This window comes from Amblyraja radiata, chromosome 26 (genome assembly GCF_010909765.2).
Source record: "Amblyraja radiata isolate CabotCenter1 chromosome 26, sAmbRad1.1.pri, whole genome shotgun sequence".
NCBI classification, from domain to species: domain Eukaryota; kingdom Metazoa; phylum Chordata; class Chondrichthyes; order Rajiformes; family Rajidae; genus Amblyraja; species Amblyraja radiata.
Window position 1 is genome coordinate 20,105,904 of NC_045981.1, and position 23,928 is coordinate 20,129,831.

Sequence of the window (23,928 nt, forward strand, 5' to 3'; positions counted from 1 at the left end):
ACAAACATAAAGTTAACCCATGAAACACACAAAAATAAGTTGACACAACCATTAATTTGAAAAATGGAGACACATGGGTGACATGGTGGCTCAGCAGTTGAGTTGCTGCTATACTGCACCAGAGACCCGGGTTCGATCTGACCACTGTGCTGTCTGTATGGAGTTTGCACGCTCTCCCCGTGACCGTGTGGCTTTTCTCTTGGTGATCTGGTTTCCTCCACTCCAAAGAAGTATAGGTTTGTAGGTTAATTGGCTTCAATAACTATTGTAAATTGTCCCTATTGGGTGTAGGATAGTGGTGGTGTACGGGGATCGCTGGTCGGCATGGACGCGGTGGGCTGAAGGGCCTGTTTCTGCGCTGCATCTCTAAACTAAAAAAAATAAAACTAAGAAACTGCAAATGTTGGAATCTTGAGCATAAAAGAAAGTGTTGGAGGAACTCAGTGGGTTGGAAAGCATCTGTGGAGCGAAATAAAGATGGACATTTCCACAACCTAAAATATTATATACATGTTTGATTGTATCTAAAAAAAGCATATAATGATGAAAGAGGGGGAACAATGAAGGTTCCTAGACCAATTCCTGGGGTTGAGTGTTGCAATATGAAGAGAAATAAAGCAGGTCTGGACTATGTTGAGTTCAGAAGAATTAGAGATGATCTCATTGAAGCATACAAAATTCTGATGGCGCCTGACAGGATCATGTTTTTCCTGGCTGAGGAGTCTTGAACCTGGAGCCACATTCTCAAAATGTGTAGGAAAGAATTGCAGATGTCGGTTTAAATTGAAGATAGACATAAAATGCTGAAGTAATTCAGGAGGACAGGCAGCATCTCCGGAGAAAAGGAATGGGTGACGTTTCGGGTCGAGACTCTTCTTCAGTCTGAAGATTTTTTTACTGAAGCCAATTAACCTACAAACCTGTACGAATTTGGAGTGTGGGAGGAAACCGGAACACCCGGAGAAAACCCATGCAGTCACAGGGTGAAGGTACAAACTCCATAAGAGACAGCACCCATAGTCAGGATCGAACCCGGGTCTCTGGGGCTGTAAGGCAGCAACTCTACTGCTGCCGAACCATGCTGCATTATAGGGTCAGGCAGCATCTCTGGAGAAAATGGAGAGGTGACGTTTCAGGTCGAGACCCTTCTGCAGATCCTCTCCACCACCAGCTGTGTACATTCAGTCACCGAGTATATTCAACGGCGAGACTGTCAGATTTGTGGATGTTAGGGGAGCGGAGGTGCATGGGACTGGTGCAGGAGGTGGTGCAGTGTAACAGATCGACTGTGATCAGATTGAACAGTGCAGCAGGCTCGAGGCATGAATGGTTTTCTCCTTCTCTTTCCTGTGTTCCTAGATCACCAAGAGCTATAAGGACAGCACAGTCTCTGCAAAATCCCCCAGATCCACTGGCAGAATAAACAAGCCCAGACATTTGTGGATCATTCACTAGATTCACACGAGGGTCACCTGGGTTCATACATGATAAGCCAGTTGAACTGCAGGGAGGAGGTAAATAAAACCCAACACACAGGCACATAACCCAGCCGTCATTCTGGGTCAGACTCAGCAATGGCTTCCACTCTTCCTCTGGTATTGATGTGTTTCATGATCCTTGTCAGGACAGTGTTAAATCAGCAACAGGAGCTCAGAGCACCAAGATAGGGACGGGAACACACCCAGCATTCCCACTCCAGCTCACAATTCTGTGCATGTGTCTGTGTGTGTTGATGTGTTTGTCTGACGGTAGGTGTGTGCACCTTTCTGTTTGGTGTGTGTACGTATGTCTGTTTGTGTTTGATGGATCTATTTGTATGCATGGTGTGTGTATGTGTGTATGTATCTGTCTGTGTGCGTATGTGTTTTATCTGTGTGTATTTATCTGCCTGTGTTTATATGTTTGTCGGTGCATGTATCTGTGTGTACCGCAATGTATCTGTCTCTGTGTGTGCCTATATTAATATTTACCTTTGTATGGGTGTATGCATGTTTCTTTGTGTGTGTATGTGTATGTATATGTCTTTGTGTGCATGTACAGTATCTATGAGTGTATGCGTATGTATCTGTGTCTGTATCTATGTCTTTGTGTGCATGTATCTGTGTGTGTGTGTGTGTGTGTGCCTGTCTTTGTGTGACGTATATATGTATGTGTGTGTCTGTGTGTGTGCCGTGCATATTAGTTGAGGATGGAATTAATGTTAAAGCTTCATGGTTTACAGTCACCTGTTGTTGCCTGACATGGAGCTAGTTTTGGATCCAATTGCCACTCTGCTTTGAGCCCAGGAACTGTTGCTGCTTTGTCCAGCCTGCCATGTGGGACTATATCAAAAGCCTTGCTAAAACCCAGGATGACAACATCAGAACTATCCTCTCACCTGTTCAACCCCTTAAAATATTCAGGTATCAGACACAGCCTTGCCTTAAAAATGTTCTACTCGTACTATCCTTGATTAAGCTGCTCCTTTCTAAAGGAACATCTATTTCCCTCCACCCCCTTTCCTCACTCCAGTGCACACCCATTGGCCCACAATCCCACAATCCCCCCCCCCCTCCCCCCCCCCCCCCCCCCCCTGTTAATCCACCTTGGCCCTTCCTCCTACATCCCTTGTAGCTTTTTATCACATCCTCCTCCCTGCTCCCACCTCCCCTCCCGGGTTATCTTTGCAGACCTGAAAATTTGACCTCACCAAATCATCCCATTTCAAATAGAGACAGGAGGATCTACAGATGTTAACATCTGGAGCAAAGCACAGTGATGGAGGAACTCGATGGGTCAAGTGGAGGGAATGGGCAGGTGGTATTTTAGGGTGAGACTCTTCTTCAGCCTGAATCAGGGTCTCAACCCAAAACATTACTGCCCATTTACCACCATAGGTGTTGCCTGATCCGTTGAGTTCTTCCAGGACTGTGTTTTGCTCATCAAATTTCAAAGGTGTTCTCTTTGAAACATGTAGCATTCTTACAGGTTTTGCAAGGTGTTGGGAGGATGTTAAGGATTAATTCCAGGTCTGCCAACCTACATCATTGCAGCCCTTGCACTGTTTTTTATTTGCACTTTCTCTGTAGGTATAACTTTATTTTAAGTTCTATGCCCATTTTCTCTTTTGCAATGCCCGTTGTATCTGTGTACTATATAATTTGCCTGGATAGTATGCAAAACAGAGTTATTCACAGTAATTTGGTGCACGGGACAATAATAAACCAATACCACTGTTTCTGCTGACTTGGGGAATCCTAGACCAGGGTCACAGTCACAGAATAAAGGTTTGGCTATTTAGGACTGAGATGTTTCTTCACTCCAAGGGTTCTGACTCTTTGGAATGGCAGGGCTATGGATGTCCAGTCAAGAGTTAGTGTCAAAGAGTCATTCGGCATGGAAACAGACTCTTCAGCCCAACTTGCCAATGCTGAATAGTCCCACCTGCATGCGTTTGGGGTCTGGACCCGAAACAACACCCATTGCTTCCCTCCAGAGATGCTGCCTGTACCCCTGAGTTACCCCAGCATTTTGTGTCTATCTTCGATTTAAACCAGCATCGGCAGTTCTTTCCCACACATTCTCTCTAAACCTTTCCCACCCGTGCACCTGTCCAAATACCTTTTAAATGTTGATTCGGTTCATCCAGCACAGATCGAATGATTAGGGGATCCGGGATATGGGGACAATGCAGCCAAATGTAGATCAGCCACGGTGAAGGGTGGAACGGGCGCTGAGGGCCGAGTGGCCTCGATCAGTTCCTATTACCTTCTCGTCAGGTCAAAGATCTTTCATTACAATTATAAATCGTTTCGGCCCGAAACGTCGCCAATTTCCTTCGCTCCATAGATGCTGCTGCACCCGCTGAGTTTCCCCAGCAATTTTGTGTACCTTGCACAGATTTATAAAGTTAGTATTGTGAATGTGTTTGAGTTGAGATGTCGCCAAGCGCGCCTGTGCCTAATACCTCTGGAGTTTGGCGCTGCAAGAGTTGGTCCCGGGCTTCGGGTGAGTGGAGTTTACACCGCCGTCTGGCCAATAGACTTGGATGGAGCACCATCACATCCTCCTGTGGCCCGGAAAGGTGGGTGTATTTAGGGGGCGAGTATTTGTAGCCGCAGCCCCGGGGAGGGGGGCCTTGGCGGCCCAGCTCAGTCCTGGGAAAGACAGACGCGGCTACACACACACACACACACACACACACACCTTCCCCGGGTGTCCCACAGACTGAGTGCGGAATCGGAGGCGCTGGGTAAGTCCCGCGTCTCACTGCGGAGAGAGTTCAGCGAGAGCGAAGCCCGGGGGAGGGGAGTGTGGGAGAGAGGGAGAGGGTAATCCGTGCAGGGGGAGACCACACCGACAAACGGGCAGGTTTGCTGCTGCGCCCGGTGGTCTGTGGAGGGTCTGCACCATCACCTCCCTCCCACCGTCCCGTCCCGTCCCGTCCCGCAGCGGGACGTCGCGCACAGTTGCCCGGACTTTGGATGGGAGTGTGGAAGGAGAGGGAGGGTGGGGAGAGGGAGGGGTGGAGGCGGTCCGCCTTGCCGGTGCAGGTGAGCGGCGGGGAGGGGAGGGGAGGGGAGGGGAGGGGAGGGAGCCGTGCCCACGTCTCCAGGTGCGGGCGGGGCGGGGAGAAGTTGCCCGCGATCCGATCCGGCGCCATCCGCACTCGCGACCCGGGGCTGGCGGGAGGTAGGAGCGGGGCTGGGGGAGAGGGAGGGGGGGCCTTGCACCGTGGCCCGAGCCGATGGAGGGGGGGGATCTGTGAGCTTTGCCCCCGGCCCAGGAGGGAGGGGGGGGGGGGGGGGGTGTAGAGGCTGCCCGGGTCCGGGACTTGCCCCTGTGCCGGGAGGGAGGCAACGATCTGACTAACGATCCATCAACCCGCGGGCGTCGTGTTTTGACATTTTCCCGAGGACCCGCAGTCTGTGGAGGTGGTGGGGGTAGGGGGGGGGTGAGGGGGGTAGGGGAGGGGGTGAGGGGGGTAGGGGAGGGGGTGAGGGGGGTAGGGGAGGGGGTGAGGGGGGTAGGGGGGGGGTGTGGTTGTGGGGAGGGGGTGGGGGTGGGGGACAGTGTTCCCGCCGCGGGGCAGCGGCAGCAAGACAGGTGGACCGATGGTTCTGGGCACCGTCAGTGGGGAGAGAGGGGGTTCAGTGGGGAGAGGGGGTCAGTGAGAGAGGTATATCAAGGGATTCTGTGGTGAGGGGGTGAGGGTTCATCGTTGGGGAGAGAGGGGGGTGAGGGGTTGGTGGGGAGAGAGGGGGTGAGATGCCCCTCAGTGTGGAGTGAGAGGGGGAGGGGGGGGGGTGAAGGGTTAGTTGGGGAGCGGGCTAGGAGGCTAATCAAGGGACACCATGTTGCCCCAGGGGCCAGCAGGATGAGTGCATCCCCATGAAGTGAACCTGCCTCCTGCTTCAGGTGTGTGAAGGGCTGGGACCGGCGAGGTGTGGGTGGGTACATCACCGCGTGGCACCTGTGGACTGGGCCCATCCTGTAGGGCTCTGCAGCAACACAGACCGTGTGTTCAGTTGGGTTGAGGGACCTCACTCGCCCATTGAGGGCTGTGGTCCCTGGGCACCAACAGAAGCTTCTGCACCCACTCAGCCCCCACGGGTAGTGGTGTCACAGCCCCACTGATCAGCCCAGGCTCTGGGTGACGCTGGTCAATGCTTAAGTATTGCCCAGGTCGTCAACAGAACTGGAAGCTGAGAACGCTCAGGATGTCTGGCAGCATCTGTGGAGAGTGAGAGAAACCGAGTTAATGCCTCAGGGCTGAGAAAAGTGAGAAATCTAACATGTTTTAATTTGCATAGATGGGAGGAGGGGGCAGAGAGAAGAGGGAGTGTCGGGTGGAGACTAATAGTCCGGATGACACAGGTGGTTGTGTGAGCTCAGTGAGGCTGGTGCAGGCTTGTTCAGTGCAGAGTTCCTAACCGGAGGAGACGTGCGCAGAGGGTGAATTAATTCACATAAAGAGAGTGCAGAACAAACGGCGGAACTGTGAAATCTGAAATAAGGCTCTGGAAATACTCAGCAGGTGAGGCTGCATCTGTGGGGAGAGAAGTGAGATAACATTTTGTGTTAGCGATAAGAAATGGAGAAGTTCAGACTGGAAAGGGTGGTTATCTGGAATGATAATACTTGTGGCCTGAGGGCTAAAACTTGCCGGACGAAAGTCGAGATGCTGTTGCTCGAAATTACACTGTTGTTTGAGTGAAGCGATGTAAGACAGCAAGGATGGAGAGGTCAGAAGGGAGAGGATGAGTTAAGGTGACTGTAAGCAGAAGCTCGGGGCTGTTCTTACTGACTGACTGAAGGCATCCTGTGAAGTGGCCACACAGGCTGCATTGGGTTGCTCCACTGTAGAGGAGACCACAGTGCGAGCACCCAATGCAGTGCACTAGGTTGAATTAAGCACAAGCGGGTTGCTGCCACACTTGAAAAGAGTACCTGGGGCTCAGGTGGTGGAAAGGGCAGAGGTTGTATCTCCTGTAGTTGAATTGGAACTTGATGCATGGTGAGGAATGGGGCGGTGTTGACGGAAGGGCAGACCAGAGAGGTGCTATTTCAGAATGGTTCATGTTCATAGGTTAAAATAGGAGCAGAATTAGGCCATTCGGCCCATCAAGTCCACTGTGCCATTCAATCATAGATGATCTATCTTTTCCTCTCAACCTCATTCTTCTGCCTTCTTCTCATAGTTTCTGACACCCTTGCTAATCAGGAACCTGTCAGTCTCTTAAAAATACCCACTGACATGGCCTCCACAGCCGTCTGTGGCAATGAATTCCACAGATTCACCACCCTTGCCGTGAAAGGCGGAGGAGGGTGAGATGCGTAGAGTGATGGAATCTCGTTGTAGGTAGCAGAATGTTTGTAAGATTCTCCATTGAATTGGGAGGCTGTTTTGGTGGAAGGTGAAGACAAAGGAAACTTATCCTTCCTCTAGCTGGGATGAGAAGAGGTGAGAACAGAGTCACAAACAATAATGGAGGCATAGCTGCAAGTTTAATTAACACTGGCAAACGTAACGACATATTGATGGTGAAAGGAAAACTTCAGAGCACTGAAATTGTCATACAAACCGGAACAATGAAATGCGTACATGCTGCAGCTTTGTGGACACATTAGACTGTGGGCTTGTAATGGATATTTGTTGTTAACTATTCCCTGGGGTAGGGGTAGGGATGCACTATGAAAGCATTTAGCTGGGTGGAACCTGCAGCAAAAGCACTGAAACTTTTGAGTTCCTCTGCCAATACAATTGGCAATGTAAAGGGCCAGGTCTGAGTTGGACTCAAACAGCGACTGTCTCATTAATCATACAAAACGGCAGTCATTGTTTGAGCTCACGTGTCTTCTCAAAGCTGCTCCTTTGATCTGGGCGTAAGGGAGTGTCGAAGGAAGAGTTGTGCAACATAAGACTGGAATTGCTCTCCCTGGAGTGTCAGAGGCTGAGGAGACACCTGATGGATGGATGTAAAATGATGAGAGGCATTGACATGGTAAACAGTCAGAACCTTTTTCCCCCAGAGTTAAAATGTCAAATACCAGGGGGACAGTGCTTTAAGATGAGAGGAGGAAAGTTTAAAGGAGATGAGCGAGGCAAGTTTTTTTAAAGCAGAATGGTGGGCACCTTGTGTGTGCTGTGACGGGTGATGGTGGAAGCAGATACGATAGTGGTGTTTAAGAGGCATTTAGAAAGATGCATGAACAGGCGGGTAATGGAGGGATATGGATCACATGCAGGGAGAGAGGATGAATTTCATTTGGCATCACGGTCAGCATGGATGTTGTGGGCCGAAGGGCCTATTTCTATGCTGTACTGTTCCATGAAGGAGCTTAGCCAAGTGTGAAGGAGTGTGCTGGCAGCAAGGTGATGATTGGATCTCTATTCAAGGTAGAGGCAGTCCTGCTCCGGCTGTCCTGGGATGGGATGGGATGGAGGGGGAAGGGACTGGACGTTCTCGGAGGACAATTAATGTTTGTGACCAGGGACTATTAAAGCGGCAGAAAGAATTGGACGTGGGTGAGACGGGCTGGAGAAGGGGAGAAGGAACAGAGCAAATGTAGGAGAAAGTAGAGTTCTGTGGGACAAGAACTACTTGTGCCTCTTGGAGAGGAGGGGAACACAGGCCACGTGTGGCTGAGGAACGGATGTTGGAGGTGGTGGAGGGAAGAGGAAATGAGTGAATGACTGGGAGATGGGTCATGGTCCAGAGGGAGTGCGGAGGAGGTGTCAGAGAGCTGGCATCAGTCCTGGTGAGGGAGGTTGGAAAGAACAGCAGCACCACTCTTGTTAGCAGGTTTGACAATGTTTGGTTTTCATACAAAACTAGGAGCCGCTGTGGGCCACTCTGTCCATCTTAACCTTAACTCCATATTCCATCCACCTACAGTAACCGTTCACATAGACCCAAGGAACTACAGATGGTGGTTTACAAAAAATAACAAAAAGTACATTAATCCCACTTTTTATTCTTGCCTCATTTTCATCATCTCCCCAGATTCTTCTGCTCACCTCCCTACTGTATGTGTGCGTCTCTCTGTGTCTGTATGTGTGTGTCTCTGATGCGTGTGTGTGTGTCTCTCTGTGTCTGCGTCACTGCGTGTGTGTGTGTCTCTCTGTCTGTCTGTGTGTGTGTGTGTGTGTCACTGTCTGTGTCAGGCTCTGCGTGTCTCTCTGTCTCTCCGTGTGTCTCTCTGTCTCGCTCTCTCTATCTATGTGCGTGTGTTTCTCTGTGTCTGTGTATATGTGTCTCTCTGTGTCTGTGTGTCTCTGTCTGTGTCTGCGTGTGTCTCTCATTGCCTCTGTGCCTGTCTCAATCTGTGCCTGTGTGTCTATATGTGCGTGTGTCTTTCTCAGTGTCTCTGTGTGTGCCCCTCTCTATCCATGTCTGTATATCTGTCTGCCTGTCTCCCCTTCTGTCTGTGTCTGTGCGTCTCTCTCTGTGTCTGGGTGTGTGCTTCACTGTGTCTGTATGTCTGTATCTGTCCCTGATGCCTAGATTTAAATCACATGGATATAAAACGTCTCTTTGACTGCCAGAGTCTCAGGGTGTAGTTCAGGCAGGCTCCACCATGTTCTTGAGGGAGTGGGGCCCACAGTATGAAACACTGTCTCTCCGTGTCTCCATGGAAGAAATGAACTGTTCTCTAGTCTAGAACACTGGAAGGTGCTCTTCCACTCTGGGTGTAATAGATGGACCTTCAACAAATGGGTTAAATGTAAAAGCCGTAAATATAGTGTCATTCTCTCTCACTGCTGCCACCACAAAGGCTGGTTGTTATCTGTTGCTTTGCTTGGGAGATTATCTGAAATGTTGGAGACTGCTTTAAGAATGATCAATCCTGAAAATGCTACTAAACTCAAAGAGATTCTGGACCATGAGGAGGATAATTTATTTTATGGGAAAAGTTACTGCTCTGGGCAAAGTCTAAAGGAGATATGCAGGGCAGGTTTTTTTACACACAGGGTGGCGAGTGCCTGCCTACTATCCAATGTGCATTTGGATGGGCATGTGGATGGATATGCAGGGAATGGAAGGATATGGATTATGTGTCAACTGATAAGCGTTGGTCTTGGCATCATGTTGGGCATTGTGAGCTGAAGGGGGTGTTCCTGTTCTCTACTGTTCTATACGTTATTGCTTGATCAAACGATACAGCCTGTAAACAGGCCCTTCAGCCACCGAGCCCTCGACGATCAACAATTGCTTGTTCACACTAGTTCTATGTTGTCCCAATTTTGCATCAACTGCACGCTAGGGGCAATTCGCCAGGGAACCTACAGACACACACATCTTTGGAATGTGGGAGGAAACCGGAGCACCCGGGGGAAACTATGCAGGGACAGCGTGGACATTCCACATAGATGGCACCCAAGGTCAGGATCGAACCCGGGTCTCGTGCATGTGAGGCAGCTACACCACTGTGCCACCACAATGTTTTAACGCCAGCTCTTCAGCCTCGTCCCCATGTTGTCATCTGGCATGTTTGCAAATTGGGATCTGCCTTGTGACTAATGTGACATCCCTCTTTGCCTCAGTGGGCATCAGTTACTGTATGGAGCATAGTGGTGCAGCCAGTTGAGACACTGTCTCACAGCTCCAGTGGCACAGGTTCAATTCTGACCTCGGGCGCTCTGTGTGGAGTTTGAACATTCCCCATGTCCGTGTAGGATTCCACCAGGTGCTCCCGTTTCCTCCCACATCCCAAAGTAGGCTGTTCATTTGGCCAATGAAATTCAGATGGTTCTTAACCTGTCATTGTGCGTATAAATCCAGGTCTGGTCAGGATCCAGGGCAAGTGGATTGCAGTGACCTTGTGTGGGAATCAGTAGAGACCAGAATGCTTCCAGGCAAACATATCTGGACTAAACTTTTGTACTTTGGGGAACTTGGTCCCAGTGTTGTTGAGAGAATTCCGAGTGATGGATGTTGGGAATATGGAAGAGGTGATTGGGTCTTCCTGAACCAGGACTTAGCTGGTTAGCAGTGGTCAGAGAGAGGAGGCTGTGACTATGAGTCTAGAGACCACGGATGTCCCAGGTATTGATACTGCACCTACTTCTGGAGCTTCCTCTAGAAGTCTGTTCCAACTACGGACTACCCTCTGAGTGAAAGAAATGCTCCTGGTGTTCCCTTTAAATCTCTCTACCGTGGCCTGAAATTTTGGAATTCTCTACCTTGGGGGGTGGGGAAGGGGGGTGATAAAAACAACTGAATGTTCACTTTATCCGTTCCCCTCATGATCATGTACACCTCAATAATAATAATAACTTTATTTATAAAGCACTTTAAACAACATAGAACGTTATTTATAAAGCACTTTAAACAACATAGAACGTAATAAGGTCACCCCCTCATCACCCTGCACTCCAAAGAAAAAAAGTCCCAGCAAATCCAGACTCTTCCTATAACTCAAACTCACGGGTAACTTTCAGACTTTAGACTCCAGAGATACAACGTGGAAACAGGCCCTTTGGCCCACCGTGTCCGCGCTGACCAGCAACCACCCCACACACTAGCATGATCCTACACACTAGAGACAATTCACAATTTTTACCGAAGCCAATTAACCTACAGTCTTTAGAGTGTGGGTTGAAACTGGGGCACCCGGAGAAAACCCACATGGTCATAGGAAGAACGTACAAACTCTGTACCGATAGCACCCGTAGTCAGGATCGAACCCAGGTCTCTGGTGCACTGTTGCACCACTGTGCCGTCTCACCACATCCTGGAGAATCTTTTCTACACCCTTTTCAACTTAATTGTGATTCCCTCTTCTCCTTATTTTCCTGCAACTCATTCCATCTCGCATGCCCATCAAATCGCCTTTGTTTAGTTTGCCGTTTATCTTCATGATGTGGTATTTCAGCCATAAGAGGTGCCATGAACAACGGGGGAAATCTACACACGCACAGAGAAAACATGCAAACTCCCCACAAACAGCATTACAAGCTCATAATAAATGTCCATCTACCATTGGCTTCCAGCAGCCATTTTTCCCCCACCGTCCAGCACCCCATAAACCTCTCCACATTCTTTTACAAATTCTCCTATCCTGCTCGCATTTCATTTCCCTTTTTTACAAAATCTACACAAATATAAATGCCTGACTTTTCATCCAAATTGCCAACATGAACAGTCGGTAGTTAGAGCCCCATTGTGATCCCTCGACATTTCTCCTGTAACAGCTTGTTCAACTAAAACAAAATATTTTTCTTATATTTGTTATCCTTTAATCATCCCTCTATTCATGTGTTTAATCCTATGAGATCTTGTTTAATTTGGAAACCTGTTGTGTAGTAATTTGGCAAATGTCTTATAACAATAAAGACTTATTACAATCATTATCATCCTTCCTAACTGTTATAATATATACAAATAAATGTAATTTTCCTTTCATCCATCAGTATTGACTCCAAACTCTTTGGCTCCTAACATATTCCAACATGGTATCCACAGACACTGCAATGCATTGGGCAGCAGAGTGGTGCAGCACTTTGAACTGCTGTCAATCACTCTGCTCTGGGGACCTGGGTCTAATCCTGACCTTGGGTGCTGATCCGTACATGAATGTGTGTCCCCAGGATGCGTCAAGTCAGAGACACAGGCAGAGACACGGGCAGAGACACAGGCGGAGACACAGGCGGAGACACGGGCAGAGACACGGGCAGAGACACGACACGGGCAGAGATACAGGCAGAGACACGGGCAGAGACACGACATGGGCAGAGACACAGGCAGAGACATGACACGGGCTGTGATACAAATCCCAAGAATTTTAGAGCTCATTGAACCTTGAACAGATCCTCAAAAGACCCCTCCCCACCAGTACTGTACCCCAGTTATACAGAGACAGACCCGTGCCCACCAGTACTGTACCTCTGTGTTGTACAGTGACAGACCCATTCACACCAGGTCATATACACATATATATACAAACACACACACACATATATATATATACAAACACACACACACACATATATATATACAAACACACACACACATATATATATATACAAACACACACACACATATATATATATATACAAACACACACACACACATATATATATACAAACACACACACACATATATATATATACAAACACACACACACATATATATATATATACAAACACACACACACATATATATATATACACACACACATACACATAAAAACAAATGAACAATAATAGTGCAAAAAGATAAAACCAATGCCCCCAAATCTATGTAGTTCAAAGCTTATTTGAGGTTGTAGTGTTTAATAGCCTGATGGTTGTAGGGAAGAAGCTGTTCCTGAACCTGGGCTTTACAGTTTTCGGGCCCGGTGGGGTCGGCATCTTCTTCCTGATGGCAGGAATGAAATGCCATTTCAGGGTGGGTAGCCAGGGTGGTTTGGGTCTCTGATTGTGGCTGCTTTCTGGGGGGACTGAATGTTCAGCCAGTTTGTGCAAGCGTGACATCGATACGTAACCTGAATGGAATCGGTGTGAGGAGTCAGTGTGACGTCTGCGAACAGCGAGAACACACAGATGACACTTGCTTAGGTTCAGCTCTTCTCTAGAACATAGCTACTGAGGATCATAGTTCAGTTTATTATTGTCACGTGTACTGAAGTACAGTGAAAAGCTTTTTGTTGCGTTACCATCCAGTCAGAGAGAAGATTATATATACGATTACTATGAAGCCGCCCACAATGTATAGAGTCGATGCCGCTGAGTGTCCTTCGTGCTTGTAAAAAGGCTTCAAAAGACCGACCATCTGCATGTTTTGGATGTTGTTAATATTGGTGTGTGTGGGAGGAATTGAAGATGAGCCTTCACTGTGCTCTTTGTCCAATGCTGGCTCTGTTCTGAGCTGTCCCAGTCCTGATCCCTTTGAAAATGTTTACCATTTGACAAGTGCACTCCTGATGAAACACATGTACAGCAGGCAAGTGTTGTGTTTCATTCCAGAGACACGGTGCCAATGGATAATTTCTGTAGAAACTACAAATGCCCTCGGTTGTGGCGAGTGCAGTTTCCAGGTTCACATTGTGATAGATGGATCATTGCTTGTGTAGGGGGGATAAAGACAGGCATGGTTATTTTCAATTGAATAAGAGAGATTGTGTAGAGATGTGATTAAAAAATGTTCAAACATAAAGGATTGTGACAACGCAGATAGAAACTTTATTTAGATTAGTTTAATATTGTCACGTGTACCGAGGTACAGTGAAGAGCTTTTTGTTGCGTGCTATCCAGTCAGCGTAAAGACTATACATGATTACAATCAAGATCTCTACAGTGTATAGCGATACAGGATGAAGGACATATCATTTAGTGTAAGGGTGTAAATAGGAGATTTATAAGAAACAAAATCATAGAAATATGAGCAGAGCCATTTAGTCCCTCATCTCTGCCCCTTTATGCACTAAGAATTCATTCTCATCTGTTACCTCATCACCACTTTCCTGCAAAGCCACAACTGCCCCATTTCCCTGAAGTTGACTCTAGACTGTAGAGATACTGTGCAGAAACAGGCCCTTCGTTCCACCGAGGCCATGCTGGCCAGTGATCACCCTCTACACTACACATAAGGGACAATTTACAATTTGGTTGTTGGTCGGCATGGACCTGGTGGGCCGAAGGGCCTGTTTTCACACTGTATCTCTAAGTTAAACTAAACTAAACTAAAACCATCCACCAATCCTCACCGCCATCATCCTGGGGGTCATCAGCTTCTGGAGCTCCCACATCAACACTGTGGCTGCAAGAACAGGCCTCAGGTTGGTTATTCTGGGCGGGGTGACTGGCTTCCTGACTCCCCAAGGGCTTCCCGCCTTCAAAGGATGGAATGGAATGGAAGACTTTTATTGTCACATGTGACAAGGCACAATTAAATTCTTGCGTTCCCATGGTGTGCAAATAGTGGCCACAAAGTTACAAAGTTCTCCTTTGTTCTCCCTGCTCCTCACGGAGGCCCCCCCATGCCCGGTTCTCCATTGTTCTTCCCCTCCTCCCCTCAAGGCAGTCCCCCCACGCTCTCGTCGACCGCCGACCATTGGTCAACCCGCGAGGCGTCACCGCCGAGCCCCATCGCCGCGAGGCTTCACCACTTCCGCTGCTTTGCCGCACAGCGCAGAGATCAGAAGTACAATGGAATATTCTTGACTTGCCTGGATGAATGGAGTTCCCACAAGTCCCAAGATGTTCAATATCATCCAATATCATCCAAGTCTGCAAACCCACACATATTCACAAAGCACACAAACCCTTACAGCAAGGAAACCGGAGCACCCGGAGGAAACCCACACAGTCTCAGGGAGAACATTCAAATTCCAGACAGACAGCACCCAAGGCCAGGGTTGAGGCTGGATCTGTGGAGCTGTGTGGCTGCACCACTGTGCTGCACTCTGGAGAGAGAAGGGCAGGTCTGTGATGGTTAGAGAGTGGAAAGCAGATGTTTGGAAGCGCATAAATCTGTTGGGTGATAAGACTGCTTCCTGATCCTGAATTTTATTTCATTTAAAAAAATGGAAATTATAGATTAGGCTCTTATTTATTGGTACAGCATGTTGTGTCTGTATTTTGAACTAAAATCAGCATCAATCTTTTGTGTTTTAACAGGAGATGGAGCAGTGGAAGATGTTGGTCTCGTTCCTGATGGTTGTTCTCCTTGCAGCTGGGGGGCAGGGTAAGAGCGGTCAACTTTCTCCCGTTATCTGTGGCCCCCGCATTCCTGAAACTCTTCTAGTGAAGATCTCAGAAGTGGCCCTGAAAAGCAATGAAGGTGTTGAAGGCCCAGACACCCCCAGTGCTACGGTCTCAGATCAGGGATTGTCACGGACCTTGGACCTCCTCAGGCAGTTCACGGAGCAGAGGAGCTCATTTCCAGGCTCCTGCGTCACGAACAGCAACGCAGAGAAGGAGAAGATAGGAAGGAGATGAGGAGGAATTTCTTTAGTCAGAGGGTGGTGGAATTCATTGCGACAGAAGGCTGTAGAGGCCAAGACAATGGATATTTTTACGGTGGAGAACGATATGGTTCTTGATTAGTACGGGTGTCAGGCGTTATGGAGAGAAGGCAGGAGATTGGGGTTGAGAGGGAAAGATAGATCAGCCATGATTGAATGGTGGAGTAGAGTTGATGGGCCGAATGGCTTAATTCTGCTCCTATCACATGAATTATGAGAGGGAGGTGGGTGGTGACTGTGAGTTGGGAGGAGCTGATTGTGGAGTAGCAGATACAGAGATAGGATAGCGGATATAGAGACAAGAGAGGCAATAAAGAGCGAATAAGAATGGAAGTAGAGGAGGTGATCAAGAAGGAGGTGAACTAGGAGACGATGTGATCATTAGAAAGAAGGGTGGCAAGCAAGAGAGGTTAGATGAGGAAGGTTGGGGCGATCTACATGGGGAGGAAGGAATGGCTGATCAGAAGAGGGGAGATGACAGAGGGAAGAAGGTATGTACAGTGTGTAGGAGGAACTGCAGATGCTGGTTTATACCGAAGATAGACACAAAATGCTGGAGTAACTCAGCGGGTCAGGCTGCACATTTGAAGAAAAGCAATAGGTGGCGTTTCAGGTTGAGACCCTTCTTCAGTCTGAAGAAGGCACTCGACCCGAAACGTAACCGATTCCTTTTCTCCTGAGATGCTGCCTGACCCGTTGAGTGACTCCAGCATTTGTGTCTTTCTACGGTAAGTACAGTGATGGGAGATGGGCATGGGAGACAGGGGTAATGGGGTAAGGGGGAGCTCATTTAGGAAGGAGGTGAGGAGGAACTTCTTTAGTCAGAAGGTAGCTAATCTGTAGAATTCATTGCCACAGAAGGCTGTGGAGCCCAAGTCAATAGATATTTTTAAGGCAGAGATAGACAAGTCCTTGATTAGAACGGGTGTGAAGGGTGATGGGAAGAAGGCAGGAAAATGGGATTTGGTGGCAGAGATCAGCCAAGATTGAATGATAGAGTAAACTCGATGGGCCGAATGGCCTAATTCTACTCCTACAACTTGTGAAGCCTTAGGGGGAGGGGGTGCCAAAAGTGTTTGCCAGCCACATGGTCACTTGCACCCAAGGAACGGCATTCCAGCAGCTGTTGCCTTTGTGATAGAAGTTCCTTTAACCAGCATAGGGTTGATGTCCCTCTGTGCTCCCCTCCCCTGCTTATTTCCTGATTTGACTTTCTTTTGCCTTCAGGCAATCACTGCACTGCCAGTCGAGCAAAGACCTGCACCATGTGTATCAGAGTGGCTGAGGACTGTTCATATTGTGCTGACAAGGTACGTTCCCCACACCCTTCTCCAGGCCACAGCAGGCTGGCTGCCCTCACCATTCACATGCTTTAGTTTAGTTTTAGAGATACAAAGCGGAAAGAGGCACTTCAGCCCACCGAGTCCCCACCGACCAACGATCCCTGCACATTAACACTACCCTACACACACTAGGGACAGTTTTACATTTACACCAAGCCAATTAATAGACAATAGACAATAGGTGCAGGAAAAGGCCATTCGGCCCTTCGAGCCAGCACCGCCATGCAATGTGATTATGGCTGATCATCCCCAATCAGTACCCTGTTCCTGCCTTCTCCCCATATCCCCTGACGCCGCTATTTTTAAGAGCCCTATCTAGCTCTCTCTTGAAAGCATCCAGAGAACCTGCCTCCACCGCCCTGAGGCAGAGAATTCCACAGACTCTCCACTCTCTGTGAGAAAAAGTGTTTCCTCGTCTCCGTTCAAACCTGTACTTCCTTTGGTGGAGTGTGGGAGGAATTCAAAGATCGCAGTGAAAACCCACGCAGGTCACGGGGAGAACGTACGAACTCCATACAGGCAAGCACGCGTAGTCAGGATCGAACCCGGGTCTCTGGTTCTCTGAGGCAGCAACTCTACCGCTGCGCCACCGTGCCGCCCATGCTTGTGTCCGCAACTCTGGACAGCGATGAGCCACTGGACATTGATCGGGAATAATCTTGTAAATAAGTGTCTCCAGGCCAGCTTGGAACCACGTCTCAATTTTCTCCAGAGATGCTGCCTGACCTGCGGAGTTACTCCAGCATTTTGTATCTGTCTTTCGAACTGCATCCATTGTAGATCTGAACCAGGTTAACAGTTCAGGAAATCTGACAGAACATGCAACAGTGGTTGGGAACAATGTGCTGTATCATTAAATCTGGGCCAAAATCACTGTGTGATGAGCCAGAATAATCTACCCTGTCAGAACATTGAGAGCAGGGAGGGTCATGGCAGAGACTGCAGGGCAATGTAAAACTGTTGTACATGTTACACATTCACTCATAAAGCCAGCTGGGCATGTGTACTGAACTCAAGTAGTACATTGCACCTGTTTGAGGTCATGAAGCTAAATCACATACACGGGGCAACAGCTATAAAATAGGAAGGGACAAAGTTTAAAGGAGCATCTTTTTTACAGAGTGTGTTGGGTGCCTAGAACGTGCTGGCAGGGCTGGTGCTTGAGGCAGACACAAGAGTGGTTTTTAAGGGGATTTTGGATAGGCACATGGGTATGCAGGGAATGAAGAGATTATGGATTATACACAGGTATTGGTCAATTAACCCACAATCCCACACATCTTCAGGATGTGAGGATTAGTGGAATATCTGAAGACAATAATGTGGTCACAAGGAGAGCGTGCAAACTCCACACAGACAGCGATGTGGTAGCAGCTCTACCAGCTGTGTTGCCCTTGGAAACATCCTCCCTACATCCAAGCCCTTTCACCCACCTTCATCTGTGCCGACCATTGATCACCCACACACCAGTTCCATGTTATCCCAATTTCCCATCCCACACAGACTTGGGACAATTTAGGGAAGGCAATTATCCCAAAAGACCTGCACATCTTTGGGATGTGGGAGGAATCTGGAGCACCCTGAGAAAACCCAGGCGATCACAGGGAGAATGTACAAACTCCGTACAGAGAGCACCCGTGGTCAGGGTCGAACCCGGGTCTCCGCCGCTGTGAGACAAATGCTCTACCGCTGAGCCACTGTGCTGTCCCTACCCAAACCACTCACTCAGTAGCAACATGAACTGGAATGTCCCCGTCTCGAGGAAAGAACCTTCCTTTTGGGGGAAGGAATTCCACACTGAACAAGGACATGGGGGGGGGGACAGTGCAGTCAGCTAGAACCCTGGTTTTGGGGAGTCCTTATTGCAGAGATGGAGGACGATGGGCGTTGAGTTGATGGCTGACAAAATAGGACCGACAAAACTGAAACCTCTGTCCTGGGAGCGAGGGGCATTGGGAAGGGGGGTGGTCACTGTAACCAAAACCACGCTCATTGGGTGGGAGGGGGTCAGAGGCCCCGGAGTGGCTGTCGGAGTGGGGGGCAGTGGTGTGTTTCAGGCACTGATCTGAAGGATGCAATAACTGGTGCTTCTTGTTTTGAAGACCTTCACGTTCCCCAGGTGTGACCTAGCGAGCAATCTCTTGTCCAGCTGTAAAGAGATTGTCACAATGAAGTCCGAGATGCACATAATTCAGGTACGTCTCCCACAAAGCAGAATCTTTGATTCCTCAGCAAGGAAAGTAGACCAAAATTATCCATCTATCTCTGTCCTCACTGTTTGATAATCTCTCCCCCCCCTCTCTCTTTCTCCCCCTCTCTCTCTCCCCCCTCTCTCTCCCCCATCTCTCTCCCCCCCTCTCTCTCCCCCCCTCTCTCTCCCTCCCCCTCCCTCCCCCTCTCTCTCTCCCCCCCTCTCTCTCCCTCCCCCTCTCTCTCTCTCCCCCTCTCTCTCCCCCCCTCTCTCTCCCCCCTCTTTCTCTCCCCCCCTTCCTCCCCCTCTCTCCCTCCCTCCCCCTCCCACCCTCCCCCTCTCTCCCTCCCTCCCCCTCCCACCCTCCCCCTCTCTCTCTCTCCCTCCCCCTCTGCCCCTCCCCCTCTCTCTCCCCCAACGCGTGCATTGGCAATAATGACACCCGCAATATAACAGTGAACCTAGGCGGACGTGTGTCACATCCCTGAGGCGCGTGGGGGTGTCCTGAACTGTGGAACGCAGGATGGCAAAGCAAGTGTTTTGTTCCACAGAGCACTCGGATTGATACCAGTAGGAAACGCACCCAGATCTCACCACAGCAAGTGTCCATGAGCCTGAGGGCCGGAGAGGAGAGGACCCTGAACTTCGAGGTGTTCCAGCCACTAGAATCTCCCATTGACCTCTACTTCCTCATGGACTTCTCCTACTCCATGCAGGATGATTTGGACAACTTGAAGAAGTTGGGGCGTCGGCTGGGTGAGTGCCAGACCCCTCCATTGCTTTCACTCATAACCCAGTGGAATAATGAAAGGCCTGGATAGAGTGGTTGTGGAGAGAATATTTCCAGCAGTGGCAGAGTCTACGTCCAGAGGGCACAACCTCAGAATAAAAGGAAGTACCTTTGGAATGGAGAGGGATTTCTTTAGCCAGAGGTTGGTGAATCTGGGGGGGTGGGTGAGAAGGAAAAATAGATCAGTCATGATTGAATTACAGAGCGGACTGGATGGGCCAAATGGCCCAATTCTGTTCCTATGTCTTGTGATAAATGGTCCACTCTGTAGGTTTAGTTTAGTTTAGAGATACAGTTCGGAAACAGGGCCTTCGGCCCACCGAGTCCGCACCGACCAGCGATCCCCCCCTGACATGAACGCTATCCCACATACACCAGGGACAATTTACATTTGTACCAATCCAATTCACCGACAAACCTGTACGTCTTTGGAGTGTGGGAGGAAACCGAAGATCTCAGTGGAAACCCACGCAGGCCACATACATGCTCCATACAGACAGCACCCGTAGTCAGGATCGAACCCATGTCTCCAGCGCTGTAAGGCAGCTACTCTACCGCTGTGTCACCATGCCGAGGTGTCTCGTAGGCCGGCCAGCTGAGCTCTTTGTGGGGTCGTGACTGTTTCCTGAAGAACTGAGAGCACCATAATCAGAGGGAGCTTCACTACTGGGTCAGCACTTCCCCCATGTGGGCTGAGGCTTTTGGCTGAGTTGTACCTTGAGGCAGAAGGTTGTCATTGAGACCCCATCCCAGAAACTCTAGTGCAGCCCTGAGGGGGAAACAACCCCATAGGAGACATTTAATCATTCGGACGAAATATTAGACCAAGGCCTTGTATCTTCTGAGGTAAATTCAAGTTCTATGGTGTAAAACACAAAGTGCTGGAGTAACTCAGCATCTGTGGTGGAAATATTTCGGGTCGTGTTCTATCAAACTGCAGTTCTATGGTGTGATATTTTTCCCCTGTACTAGACATTATTTATTCCACATCAAACATCTTGTCTTTTTGCACACTTTTTATAGTCGTAAAATTTATGCACAACTTATGCACGATTTAGGCATGATTTACAAACGATTTGTGCATAATTTATGAATAGTTTGTACATTTTGTATGCATAATTTATTTTTGGCTGCCATCTGAATCTGTGAGCCTGTGATACTGCAGTCAGCAAGATTTTCATCGTACCTGCACCTCACTGGTATTTGCGTGCATGACAATAAATGACTTGACCTCAGCGAAGCAAATTATATGGCCGTTCTCACGTTAATGTTTGAGGGACCTCGCTGTCATGTGGCTGCAGTGATTATTATGTTTCAACTGGGGCGACACTCTGAAGGATGCATTAGTTCTAAAGAGTTTTGGGACTGTGACGGTTGTAACAACACAATTTAAATGCACGTGTACTCTTTGTGTTGGCAGCTGGAGTAGTGGAGAAAATGTCGAATGACTACACCATCGGCTTTGGGAAGTTTGTTGACAAGGTGTCTGTTCCACAGACAGACATGAGGCCATTGAGGTAAGACTGGGGTTTCAGCCACTGTGGCTCTACGGCAGAGTGGTGTGCAGGTTGTCACCTTGTGTGTAAGTGCATTACAGCACCTGCTTGTGTACAGTGTCCTCCATAATGTTTGTGGCAAAGACCCATCATTTATTTATTTCCCTCTGTACTCCACAATTTGAGATTTGTAATAGAAAAAAAAATCACGTGGTTAAAGTGCACATTGTCAGATTTTATTAAAGGCCATTTTTTAATATTTTGGTTTCACCATGTAGAAATTCAAGCTTCATCTTCTTCTTCTTGCGTATGGCGTGCACAGCCTAAAGTTGTAGGACAACTTGTTCTATTTGATTGTGCACGCCAGGTTGATTGCATTCGTCGGACCATGTGAAGATTGCAATCTCCCACCCAAGAAATTACAGCAGTGTTTTTGCACAGTCCCCCCATTTCAGGGCACCTTAATGTTTGGGACACATGGCTTCACCGGCATTTGTAATTGCTCAGGTGTGTTTAATTGCCTCCTTAATGCAGGTATAAGAGAGCTCTCAGCACCTAGTCTTTCCTCCAGTCTTTCCATCACCTTTGGAAACGTTTATTGCTATTAATCAAAATGAGAATCAAAGTTGTGCCAATGAAAGTCAAAAAAGCCATTATGAGGCTGAGAAACAAGAATAAAACTGTTAGAGACATCAGCCAAACCTTTTACAGCAAGGCAATGATCCCAAACATACTGCTAAAGCAACAAAGGAGTTTTTCAAAGCTAAAAAATGGTCAATTCTTGAATGGCCACGTCAGTCGCCCGATCTGAACCCAATTGAGCATGGCTTTTATATGCTGAAGAGAAAACTGAAGGGGACTAGCCCCCGAAACAAGCATAAGCTTGTTGCATTGGCTGCAATACAGGCCTGGCAGAGCATCACCAGAGAAGACACCCAGCAACTGGTGATGTCCATGAATCACAGACTTCAAGCAGTCATTACATGCAAAGGATATGCAACAAAATACTAAACACGGCAACTTTCATTTACATGACATTACTGTGTCCCAAACATTATGGTGCCCTGAAATGGGGGGGACTATGTATAAGCACTGCTGTAATTTCTACATGGTGAAACCAAACTGTATAAAAATGGCCTTTATTAAAATCTGACAATGTGCATGTTAACCACATGTGATTTTTCTATTACAAATCTCAAATTTTGGAGTAAAGAGGCAAATAAATGAATGATGAGTCTTTGTCCCACACATTATGGAGGGCACTGTATGTGTGCATTGACATTGAGTTATTGTGCTTATTTGACAAACACTGAATGCTTGTGGTTTACACAAACCCTTCTGCCGAAACCAATGTGTTACAGTCAGGGATCACTATCCAATTAACTTCTTTTGACACAAGGACGGCATGGTGGCGTAGCGGTAGAGTTACTGTCTTGCAGCGCCAGAAACCCATCCTGTCTGTACCGTGTTTGTACCCTCTCCCGCGTGGGTTTTCTCCGGGTGCTACGGTTTCCTCATACATCCCAAAGACGTGCAGGTTTGTGTCCCTATTGTGTAGGTCTGGGTGATCGTTGGTCGGCGCAGCCTCTTTCCATGTTTGCAGCCCGATGGTGACAGTCATAGAATTATGCAGCGTGGAAATAGGCCCTTCAGCCCAACTGCTCAATTCTGACCGTGTTATCGACCAGAGCTAGTTCCATGTGACTGTTTACAGGCCCATATCCCTCTATGTGATAAACTCAGTCACATCTCAATATTCCCAACGATCACCGGGCCACCTGATATTGTCGAATGCCCAGCTCTCTTGTCAGGCGCTTGGCCATCTACCCTGACACCTTTGCAAGAGGCTTTAGTCTCGAATTTGGTTTGGAGCTGTTCCTGTGAGACATCTCAGACTGCATTAAAGGTGCTCTTTAGCTGCACTGTTGCTGTTGTTGCAGAGAGTGGCAGGGAGAGTGGAACAGTGTGGTGGGGGTAGGGGGAGAGTGTGGTCAGTAAAGGGCCTGTCCCACTGTACAAGGTAATTCAAGAGTTCTCCCGAGTTTCCCGTGATTCGCACTCGGAGAATTACAGTAATAGCCGCTCGTAGGTACTCGGGGCTCTCGTGGACATTTTTCAACGAGTACCTGCCGTTAGCGTTACGAGCCGCTAAGAGACGTCCTGAGCTCCGACGTATCCGCTACGTACATTCTACGTACTTACCACGAGTTTGATTTTTTTTTAATCTCAGGAGAACTCTTGGGTAAACTCGTATAGTGGGACAGCCCCTTAAGTTGACACTTCAGCAGAGGCTGACTGTAGGCTGGACAAGGGGAGAGGAGGGAAGGGGAAAGGAAGTGAGGGGGAGAGGAAGTGAGGGGAAGGGAGGCGAAGAGGGGAAAGGGAAGAGGAAAGAAGGGGAGGGAAGGGGGGAGATGGGGGGGGGGGGAGGGGACAGAAGGCGGGAGGAGAGGGGGGGGTAGATGATGGGAGGGGAGAGGAGGAGAAGAGAGAGAAGGGAAGGGGGGAAGAGGGTGTGTGGGGCGGATCGAAGGAGTGGAGAGTATGGGAGTGGAGTGGGAGGAGTGAGATGGTAGGAAGAGGGTGTGTACTGATGAGGGGAAGGGTAGGAAGATAGGAACGATGTGGACAGGGGCAGGGAGGGAGGAACTAGGTAAA

General features: G+C 48.5%; 1 protein-coding gene across 6 annotated transcripts in view; it reads left to right on the plus strand.

The window, feature by feature from the left end:
• The first annotated feature begins 3,911 nt into the window (after window positions 1–3,911).
• The window catches only part of itgb4 (integrin subunit beta 4), an 84,365-nt gene continuing 64,348 nt past the window's right edge, over window positions 3,912–23,928 (plus strand). The window contains exons 1-6 of one of the 6 annotated variants that reach the window (XM_033044407.1): window positions 3,912–3,987; window positions 15,104–15,170; window positions 16,678–16,760; window positions 18,896–18,988; window positions 19,536–19,740; window positions 21,195–21,291. In XM_033044407.1, coding sequence (XP_032900298.1) covers window positions 15,107–15,170; window positions 16,678–16,760; window positions 18,896–18,988; window positions 19,536–19,740; window positions 21,195–21,291 — 542 coding nt within the window. In that variant the 5' untranslated portion in view covers window positions 3,912–3,987; window positions 15,104–15,106. Of the gene's footprint in view, window positions 3,988–4,135; window positions 4,232–4,503; window positions 4,533–4,581; window positions 4,672–5,576; window positions 6,017–15,103; window positions 15,171–16,677; window positions 16,761–18,895; window positions 18,989–19,535; window positions 19,741–21,194; window positions 21,292–23,928 lie in introns of those variants that run through there. The other 5 variants (XM_033044406.1, XM_033044409.1, XM_033044405.1 and 2 more) reach the window with 5 other exon arrangements.